Here is an 11524-nt window from a genome sequence, read left to right as displayed (position 1 = left end):
TCCATCTTCAGAGAATAATGACTCAAAGACAAACAATAGAAGAGCAAATTGAAGAGAGAATTAGGCCCAGCGAATTCAAAGAGAAATTTCACCTCTCCATTAGCAGAGGGCAGTAGGAGGAACAGAACTTGGGGACTGAAAACTGGTTCTACAGGATAGCTGTTGACCTTGGGCATAGCAATCAATCTCTTTGAATGATAATTTCCTCATCTATAAAATAGATCCAGTAAGATCCACCAGATTTTTTCATAGACTTCAGAGCAATGAGAATCAAAGGCAATAATACACTTGATATCATTTTGTAAACTATAAAGGACTATTGTTAGTAAGTGAAGATTTGTGTTTAAAAGTATTAAGGATAAAAGCCAATTTCAGATAAAATTATAAAATCATCAATTTTTTGATCCAGGATAGGTGCCTATTCAATAGTAGCTACTGTAGGTTTGCCTCCTTTTTTGATGAGGCAAAAAAGGAAAAATTTTGATTGGTTTACTAATTTCTCTTATAATACAATGTTATTGTACTTTAATACATTAGTTACAGACTTTATCCATTAAGAGCTAGGAAGAGTAATCTGCTAGCCTTAAAAAGTAAATGTTGAATATAAATACTACTCTCTACCTTGGCTACAGTATTTTGATACATTTTATGACACAGAAACAAACACATAAATGATTTGTCCTATTTGTCATAATAGGCCATTAGTTACTAGGAGCTGAACTTTATGCAGCTTAAGTCGTAGGCAGAATGTTTCAATGCACACATATTTATATAACTTACTAACTTTGTTACCAACTTCAGCATTGCACATCTCCTTAGTGAAGCACTAGCTGTTACCAAGTGAAGTCCAACAATAATTTTCCTTTTGTCCTCAAGCAGAGACTCAGAAACAGTAAAAGACAAACTATATCATTATAACACGAAAATAGTCAGCTTTGGCCTATTGCAAAAGGCTTTTCAAATATGTCAGTCTCTAACTTAGAGAAAAGAGAGGGAGGCAGAAATACAGGCTGCTGATTTGTGCTATAACTTAGTCTCATGTTATGGTATGTTCCCAGCTGCAATATTTTTAAATGACAACTAAGAAAGTAAAACAAATCTTCATATATAAAAGTGGAAAATAGTCCAGAAGTCTTCTATTCAAATTAATTTTTTCTTCCCCATAACTTACCAGAAAGAAATGGGTACTTAGAAACCCTAAGGGGTTCTTTAAATAAGAGTCAGAAAAATATATAAAAATAAAAAACAAAAGCAAGAACAGAACACTGTTAAAAAATAAAACTTTCTTTAAAGATGATAACCCTCTCGTTTAAGAAGGATGCTATATAAAATGGGTAGACATATCTCTATAACTCATCATGTTTATATGTAAATTCTCTGGCAGATATAAATCCATCTTTATCTTCATCTTCTTTATCAAAAATATCCTCCACCAAAACATCATGATGACTTTCATTTACCACCGCACCATGCTTCTCAAATTCCTTCTTTAAATACACTTTAACCTATAAAATAACAGATCTCATTAATAACCCTGATTCATAAGATGCTCACATTGAGCCAATTAATATCACAGACATAGACTGATAGCACATTTAACTATATATAAAAAACTACTAAACAACTACTTTATGATATATTTCTTTTCTTTCCTTTTTTTTGATACAGGCATACAATATGAATTAATCAAAACAGGGTAATTGCGGTATCCATCACCTCAGGCATTTAACATTTCTTTGTGTTAGGAACATTCAATTTCAGTCTTTTAGTTATTTTAAAGTATACTTTAACATATTGTTGATTATTTTATGATATATTTCTTTCTTTTGTTTTCTTTTATTTTCATTTATTTATTTATTTATTTATTTTGAGACAGAGTCTTGCTTTGTTGCCTGGGCTAGAGTGCCGTGGCGTCAGCCTAGCTCACAGCAACCTCAAACTCCTGGGCTCAAGCAATCCTCCTGCCTCAGTCTCCCGAGTAGCTGGGACTACAGGCATGTGCTACCATGCCTGGCTAATTTTTTTTTCTATATATAGTTTTAGCTGTCCAAATCATTTCTTTCTATTTTTAGTAGAGATGGGGTCTCACTCTTGCTCAGGCTGGTCTTGAACTCCTGACCTTTAGCGATCCTCCCACCTCGGCCTCCCAGAGTGCTAGGATTACAGGCGTGAGCCACCACGCCCGGCTTATGATATATTTCTAATAAAAGAATTATAAGAAATTTTTTCTCTTAAAAAAACTGTTGCTATATTGTTATAGTAGAGACATAAAATATTGCTCAGAGTTAAATATAAAGCTCATATCACATACACAATCCTTATATCAAATATAAGCCTTATATTATTTGAAAAATACCCAATGAAAGCATACTATGTGTTCTTACTCTGAGTCTCAATAAAGCAAAGTATTTGAAAGACTGCTGTCTTTCAATCCACTGAGTTATCCAGATCTATTTTTCTATTGAGTCAGAATTCCAAACACCTCTCTTAAAACCAGATTAAATGGTGACATTTTTGACTTGAATAAATGTCTGCCAGCAGTAGGTGCTGTGGGTCTGTCTATAATCCTGCCACACTCAGTGAGCCTAATCAAAACCTTCCAATCTCAGAAATCAAAGCAAAGTCCAGCCTGATAAGTGGCGAGGTTACAATTTTCCCTGTTCATTCAGATGTTTAAAAATATAAACGAAATACTGTTCCCAATTTCCTACTAGATTCACCATAATACAATTCAACCTGTATTTTCATTTTTAATATCTCTACTCTCCCTTCTGTTTAGATCAGCAGTTTAAAATCTTCCTGCTCCCACCTCCAACATGCAAACAGATAGTGTATGTTTATTTTTAAGTTAAAGTGATTTAATGCAGTTGTGAAAAAAAAAAAAGGATGAAACTCTATGGATTAATGTGGAATATATCTCCAGGATATATTGTGTGAATAAAGGAAGATGTCAAATAGTAGTAGTTTGCTGCCTTTTTGTGTAAGAAAGGGGAAAATAAGAATATGTATTTATATTTGTTTATATTTGCATAGAGAAACACTGGAAGGATATATAAGAAATTAATAAAGCTGGATAAGGGGGTCACAGGGTAGAAGAGGATGTGGGTAGGAGAAAGATTTAAATCAATATCTTTTTATACTGGGTGGATTTTTGAACCATTGAATGTGTTGTATATGCCACATTTTTTAATGAGTGGGAATTAACATTTATCTTGGATGGCAGAAAAAGGCATATGACTGGTAACACTATGAGGTATTGTAAATTTAGTGGCTGTGGATCATGACCCTGTGGTTCATAACGACTTAGTCCTGGCCATTAAAAAAGTGAAATTGATCAAAGCATAAAATAAAAAATGACTTGCTATCTGACCAGCTAGGCCAGAATGGAGAGTGCAGGTAGATCAAAAACACGGGGATAAATAACCTACCTCCACTTCTTTCTCCACAGCATCCAGACTAAGGCAGGTATGTGTAGCAGTGCCTGCAAAAGCCTAAATTATAGGGAGAAACTTCTCCTTCCTTTCTCCTTACCCAAAGGCCCAGACTTTGATGGGGCTGGGAAAGGTCCCCTGCCACGGAAAACCCTGGGTGGAGTGTCCTTACTCCAAGTGCTAACCTGAACAAAACTGAACATGTAAATCACTTGCTGTTAATTGCTAGGAAATCACTACGACATGCATTTAACAGCCAGTCTACAGTTTTAAACAGAAACTGTCCACGTGAGATATTTCTCAGGACATCTAGTTTCTTACACAGTAACTGCAAATGGGAATTGTCTTGGCCAAAAGGGATCTTCCAAAGACCCAAGGGTAAGGATAAGATACAGTGAGCCCTAAGCATTGGGGTGAAAAAAAAAAAGCAAAAGACTGAATTGGTGCTCTTTAAGTCTCAGTATATTTCTCTCCAAAACAAAGATTTCCTATGAAAAAGTCAACTTTCAAAGCATCAGCATTTTAAGAAAACTTATAAATAAATAACATTTTACCTAAGTAAAAATAAAATTTTTAAATATATTTCTAAAAAAATTGAGAGGAAGGAAGGTGGGGGGGGGGGGAGGGAGAGGGTCACCTCATCTTTAGAGAGTTTCCAGTCATCATTAAGATCCATTTCTTGGAATGATTCATGAGATCTTGGTCCATTTCGAATCTCTAGGAGATCAATGTTGAATATCAGTGTACTCTCTGGAGGAATTTTACCTGACATGAGGAGAGAAAGGGGAAAGTTTTATTTAAAAGATCAAAAGTTTTAATAATAGGAAACTAGTGGTAATTGACAAAATATTTTTTAGCTGAATTAAAAAACCTTCCTAAGATTGTCACATATGATGGAAATCATTTATACTATAAGTAAGAGTAGAATAGAGTAAAAGAAGGAATAATGCAAACTAGTAGAGCAAAAGCTTTCTGTTATCGGCTTAACAATTAAAAAAAATTACACAAATACATATACAGAGATGTACCTAATAGCCTGGGTATTACAGTTCAAATATAACTAAGATATTATATATTATATACCAAGAATGATTTAAAAGCCTTTAGATAATTCAGAGTTAATTATATTACAAGTAATTTACTAAGTTTTGGGTCAGGAAGTCCTGACCTAAAAAGTACATATTAACCTATTAATAGTACATACATCTCTGCCACTGGGAGGCAGTATATAATTGAATGAGCTCTGGTGTCAAACTGGCTGGGATTCAAGTTTATATCTGCCCATCTCTAAGCCTCAGTTTCTTCATCTGTAAAATTTAGATGATAATATTTCCCACCTCAAGAATCTGTTCGGAGGATGAAAGGAGAAAATCCATGCAAAGTACTTAGCATTACACTTGACAAATAGCAAGCTCTCAATACATGTTACTGAGATATAATTATTTTACAGGCTTTAAAAATAATGCAGGAAGGTTAAAAATTTTCAAAAAGTTAGAAAGCACCTTTGCTAGTATAGAACATTATACATATGTTAAAGACATTTCATAGGAGGGGAGCAATTAAAATGAATTTCTGAGAAGGGAGATAAAAACTCTCTAAAAGTAAAAAAAACAGCTTTGTTAAAGTCCCAGGGACCTAAGACAACAACAACAAAACAAACCAAAACCATCTGGGAAGTAGGATGGTTTTTCTAAACTTGTTTCCTTATAACTATATTTAACATACAGGTCTGGGTAAATATGCTGAATATTTCTTAGTCACCCCCTCTTCTCACATATTTTCATGAAAGAGCGTTTGTAAGTTCCAAAGAGAAAAACACTTACGTTGTGTGCTGAAGCTTACCATTCCAGATCTAGACAGAGAAGGGGCATGCACTAGGTCACTGATAAAACTGGTATCTTCCCAAAGGAGGCATGCAAGCATGTACTAAAAGACTACAAAATTGGTGTTAAATACATATTAGAAGAATTAGTTTCATGGCATTCAGTTTGAAGGAAATGACTCAAATTTAGATCTCTAATTATTATGAAGTAAAACTGAGATAAATATAGTATGGAGAAAGAGTAATGGACTAATACTACCTATAGTGGTCCCCCTTATCTGCAGGGGATACATTCCAAGCCCCCCAGTGGATGCCTGAAACTATGGATGGTACCAAACCCTATATATATTATGTTTTTTCTATATATACATACCTATGATTATGTTTAATTTATAAATTAGGCACAATAAGAGATTAACAACAATAATAAAATAGAACAATTATAACAATATACTGTAAAAAAGTTATGTGAATGTTGTCCCTCCCTCCTTCCTTCTCTCTTTCTCTTTCTCAAAATATTAAATAGCTTAATATTTTCAGACTGCTGTTTACCACAGGTAACTTAAACCACAAAAAGTGAGACTGCAGATAAGGGGGAACTACTGTATATAAATGTTAAAGGTAAGACAATAAAGATACAGGAACGTAGAAGAATGCTTTTTAAGTATAAGAGAAACATTTTCTAGAGACTTGATTTTCTTCTCTAAGAGGAAAATAATTAAAATAAGAATTGAATTTGGTTAGTAAATCCTATCCCATGAACAAAATTTATGGAGCTATTCCATTTTAGAATATGTAATGCTTCACATATGGCACCTGTTTTCCTCCTCAGGAAACTGGGGCTGGGAATCCTGCCCACCATGTTGTCAAGACCTAAAGATGCTGTGAAGTCTGTATTTATACTATATCAGAGTGGTTTTCTGTCTGGTTCTGATTTAAAAATTTATTTTCTTCATTACTTAAGTATTAATAATACATGCTCATTGTAGAGAATTTGGAAGATAGACCAGAAATAAATATGATTCCCGGTATCACAGTCCCTTGTTAACATTCTTATTTATTTCCTTGTGATTGACTTTCTATGTGTACATACTTTTTTCCTATACTTACTATCATACTATATACACTATAGCTTTATTTTCTACTTTTATATATTAATACAACATTATATCACACACATTTTGGATATAATTTTTAAAATCTTTGAAAATGCCATTTTAAATAACTGGGCCATACTTTATTTAGCTAAAACCTTTATCATTATACACTTAGGTCAGTTCTTCTTTTTTGCTATTAGAAACAACGCAGTGATGGACATCCCTGTTCACAACATCCCTGTTCCCTTTCTCCGGATATCTAATTATTCCCTTAGGTTAGATTCCAATAAAGGCATTATAGGAAAAATGCATATACACATCTTCAGGCCTCTTGATACATATCACCAAATAAATAGGCCTTTGGAAAGTTGCAGGGTTTCCCACTTAAACACCAACTGTATGTGCCTACCCTGAAACAAACTAGCACAAAAGCTCTCTGGACCAGCTAGCCAGCTTGCTTCTGCTTTGTGACATAGGGAGAATTAAATTCATTTCATGCCACTCCATTAGTTTTTAAAATAAATTGTTAAAAGCTTTATAAATAAATTTTAAAATGAGAAGGAAAAGAACTCCCAATAAGCATTAGCTATGGGAGACTTCATTGTCACGAGTCATATACAGCCCACATCTAAAACACATTCCAGGCCTTAATAACCCATATTTCAAATGTTCATTTATGTTGAGTGATCTTTATTTTGGCATTGTTAAAACAAATTGTTGAATTTCAATTTGGGAGGATGAAAAAGTTCTGGAGATGCATAGTGGTGACAGTCATACAATAATGTGAAAGTATTTAACACCACTGAACTATACATTTAAAAATGAGTCAAATGGTAAATATTATATAATATGTATTTTACCACAATTTTAAAAATCTACCATGTTGGTGAACAGTATTATTAGAGTTCAAGCTTCCAAAATCTGTTTCATTGGTAGCTTAGTTGCCCATCTAGATATTGTGGTTTTAACTCGTCATTGCAATTGATAATCAAGACACAATTATATTTCCTAAAGGAACACAGGCCCTCTATTTACTTCCAGTAGAAAAAAAAAATTATCTAGTAGTTACTCTAACTTCTGTCTCTTAATTCAGAGAAGAAGTCTAGTGCTATAGTAAGAAATACAGAAGTGCTATTACCTTTTCCTTCTTTTCCATACCCCAGGGCAGGAGGAATGATGAGCTTTCTCTTCTCTCCTACACACATTCCTTTCAAACCCTGGTCCCAACCTTTCAGAGCCTCCAGGATCCCCAGGGTAAACCAAATGGGCTGACCGTTGTTATGTTTGTGACTATGATAGAAAACACATTGGAACCCTTTAGTAACTTTATTTTTTTAATTGCTTTAGTGTATTTTTCCCACTTATAAACAGTTAAATTTATTAGCTCTGAAATTAATGAAGACAGCAATTCTTTATTTGCACACACACACCTCCAAGTCAACTTTATAGTACTCCAATTCACTGCCCATCTTTCTGGATGTAAATTTCACACAGTTGACTCAGCCTGAGAAGGGCAGAGGGAATAACAATCAAACAATTAACAACTGTTTGAGCATTTGCTGTATACCAGGTATTACACTAAATTTTTTGCCCCTTTTAATTCTAACAACAATCCTATGATGTAAGTACCACTGTTACATCATTGTGTAGATGAGCAAACAGGTTAAGCGCCAGTCTTTGACCTAACTCCAAAGTTCAAGGTCTTAACCACAAAGTTACGCTGTCCAGGAAGGCCACTAGGTTGCAGAACAAAGAGAAAATAATGGAAAATGGCTGAATTTGGGAAGGAGGATAAGAGGCTAAGAATTTACTGCCAACACATGTGAGTCCACGAACACACCAATGTGGAGAGTCAGGAGCACAGCATGTTATATTTTGCCTACAAACTGTCCTGATCTACAACCTGCTGATGTCGCTGATGGGTGGAAAAGGCTGTGTTTCATCCCTGAATCCCCACTCAGACCCTAACCCAGTTCCCTCCCCAGGGGTCTACTGTGGGGCTATGTAGGGAAGTCTGGAAGAGTGGCCCCTCAAGGACTGGGGAGGAAGATGTCCTGGTTATGAGCTAAAGAGAGGCTAGCCTAAGAAGACCAACGTGCCAAGCTACTGGAAAGCTTCAGCTCTCTTTTGGTGCAATAAGGAAAGTGTTCTATTCAAGGACATCTTACAGGTGAGAATAAGAAGTCACTCTACTAGGCTTCATGGGTACCAAGGATTACTAAATCCAGGTAAATGCCATTTTTTTCCTGTTTTCTTTAATTTACCCGCATGATTGAAGTAACAAAATGCCAACTGTAGAAAAGTTGGGAAGGCTAGAAAAGAAAAAAGAAGGAAGAAACAATCTATTACCCAGCACTAACTACAGTTTTGGCACATTTCTTGTTACAGCTATTTACCACATAGGCTATGGTTCTAGAAACGGCAAACATGCTTTATGGACTGATCATCTGATGGTATTTCTTCACAATATTCAAGAGGAGTTATTGCTTCTTACCATTTACGTAAAGGCTGCATGACTACAGTCTCCTCACCAGTACAGAACTAAGTAATGAACTGCTAAATAATATCCCATGGATAGCATCAAAAACCGCATAGATTTTTGGTTTTGAGGCTTGAAAGAAATCAGACTGGGCCTAAAAGAGACCAGACTAAAAATAAGAATGTAATTAAAAATTTAAAACGCAAATCACAATATTGTTTAACGTGCACTGTGGCACCTGCCTTGTTGACAAGAAGAAAGGGCTGTTGAGAATTCTATGGCAAGCTATCTTTCTGGAACTTCTTACCAGGGCTAACAGAGTTCAGAGAAGAGTGCCATTCACTTCCCCCAACCTCCATGACAGATCAGGTCTGAATGCCCAGTAAAGGCAGTTTATCAGAAAATGAGGTCTAAGATGGGCCATGAAGCTTCATTGCTTTTAGTTCATGTCCTTCCCTCTACCTCCTCCCCGCTTTCTACCCCCGGAAACCTTTACCCATCTTTCAAGACCCATCTCACTTATGGTCTCTGAGAAGTCTTTCTCTTTTCCACCTCTCACAGCATAACCAATTCCAGGCTCTGTTATGCTTTGCTAACACTTTGAATATTCTGTACTCATATCAGCGGTCCCCAACCTTTTTGGCACTAGGGACTGGTTTCATGGAAGACAATTTTTCCGAGGACTGGGGATGGGGGGGCGGGTGTCGTGGGTGGGGGTGTGTGTGATGCAGAGCTCAGGTGGTGATGTGCAGCCTGTTTCTTAACAGGCCACCGACTTCTAATGGGAGTTGGGGACCACAGCTCTGTATCATTGAGTTATTTCCTCGTCTTCCTCCCCTCTGTAGATGGTGTACTGGTAGAAGACAAGAACCTGCTCCTGGTCATCTATGCATTTCCAGGGCCCGACTTGTGGCCATTCAACAAGAGTTTGATAGATAAATGAATAGATGAGGATGATTCAAAGCCAAAATTTTTAAATCTCCTTTGTACCCAGAGCAGAGCCTGACATAAAGGAAATGCTCACCAAATATTTTTGAAATGGAATGAATGAAAACCAATGCCTAACTGGAAATCATTACATTTGTAAACCTTTTCCATGTCACAATTTCTTTGTTTACAGAACAGAAACTAATAGTGCAACCATCTGAAAATCCTTCATGTAAAATAACCACACCCACCCCATCAATGAAGTCTTACATTCCAGAAAGAAGCAAATGACTACAGAAATCATGGTCCTGTGTCTTGACCAAAATGTCAACTGTCAGAACAAAAGTTAAATAGGTCGATGAAATAGCATTAGTATATCCTTCAACAGGCAAATAAGTGATTGTATATTTTGCTCTTCAAGTTGCTGTGAAAAGTTTTAAGTTAATATCACCGACACCAAATTAAAAATGGAATCAAATCATTTTTTCCCTAAGGAATGGAGTTTGAGATATAAGAATTCTTTTGAGCTTTTTCTACTTATTGCATAATTATATGTCTAGATATTTCTGCAATATTTCAAAAGTTCTAGTTCTAATTTTTATAATACAAAAGTAACCGCTTTATCCAGACCACGTTTCCAATAATACCTCAAAGGCCTGTCTCGTTATATAGAATTGGCTTTAAACAATTTCCTTTCCCCAAAGAAGGAAATAAGATATTTCAGTTTTGTAAAAGACAGATAAAACCAGGTTGACGCTACCTTTCCTGCTGGAAAGCTAGTAGAGGGGGGTGGGTTCTTCATTATTATACTTTACAAGCAGGGCTTAATTACTTACGTGGAGTGAAATAAAGAGCCATCCTTTTCTAAATAGCCTTCATAGTGGACCAACATCAAATCCCCTCCCTTGGTTTTGCGATGGCAGATGAATGGCTTCTGGAGAACTTCAATTTTCACTTCTGGTTCAGGGATCAGAGCCCCAATCAAAGAAGTGACTAGCAGCATCAAGATCGCGTTCCACAAGAAAAGCCTCATGTTGCTGAAGCAGGAAAGAAGTCCCTACAAAAACAGAGAAGGGGCCCTTGACTTCATAGAGTTAAGAATGTAGCTGAAGGCTAGGGACAACGGCTTCTGGCAAGTTCAGGACTCTCCCTTCCTTCCCAGAAGACGTGGCACATTTACTACTAACAACTTTCCCACACTCTGCGAACTCACCTTTAAAGAGTTAAACCCAAACCCGGCCTTGACTGGCTCTTATAACGCAGCCGTCTGGAAAGAGCGGCCTCCTATTGGCTTGTGGTGCTGTCCCTCAGGCACCTCTCCAGCCAATGACGCTGCAACAATGTACTTTACAGTTTGGTCCTGGCCGGCAGCCGCCAGGCGGCGAGCCACCCGGAGTGGTCCTAGAGCCCGGCGGATTAAGGAACTCAACAAGCCGTGACTTTGGGAGAGGGGTAACCCGGCTATGGAGCCAACCAGAAACTCCGCAGGCGGACTTACCTATGTAAAGAACTCCAGCTGAGTAAGGTGGGAGTAGTCCCGTGGCCAAGAGAAACCGTAGGAGTTTCAGGAAAGACTTGTTTACGCTCGCCGTTGGAGAGCGCCCCCCCACCAAAGATGCCATAATCCTGCGCTTCCGCTATTATTTGATAATTTACAGTATTAACTATAAAGGCTTAGTGCTTTAGGGTTCACAAAGTGCGTTCCTGGTGGAAGAACCGCACTACACCAGTAAGGCATGTTTTTTTCCCACTTAAAATGTAAGTAAAT

General features: G+C 36.7%; 1 protein-coding gene across 1 annotated transcript; it reads right to left on the bottom strand.

Moving 5' to 3' along the window:
- Positions 1–1346: 1346 nt before the first annotated feature.
- FKBP14 (FKBP prolyl isomerase 14) lies at positions 1347–11295 on the bottom strand. Its single transcript, XM_069462229.1, has 5 exons — positions 11255–11295; positions 10593–10813; positions 7489–7640; positions 4069–4196; positions 1347–1505 (listed from the first exon to the last, which is right to left on the bottom strand). Exons 2-5 carry the CDS (start codon positions 10787–10789, stop codon positions 1347–1349), a joined length of 636 nt encoding a protein of 211 aa, XP_069318330.1. The 5' UTR covers positions 10790–10813; positions 11255–11295.
- Between the last annotated feature and the right edge of the window lie 229 nt (positions 11296–11524).

This window comes from Eulemur rufifrons, chromosome 29 (assembly GCF_041146395.1).
Source record: "Eulemur rufifrons isolate Redbay chromosome 29, OSU_ERuf_1, whole genome shotgun sequence".
NCBI classification, from domain to species: Eukaryota; Metazoa; Chordata; class Mammalia; order Primates; family Lemuridae; genus Eulemur; species Eulemur rufifrons.
Note: the sequence above shows the minus strand (reverse complement) of the source record. Positions and strands in the feature narration are given on the sequence as shown.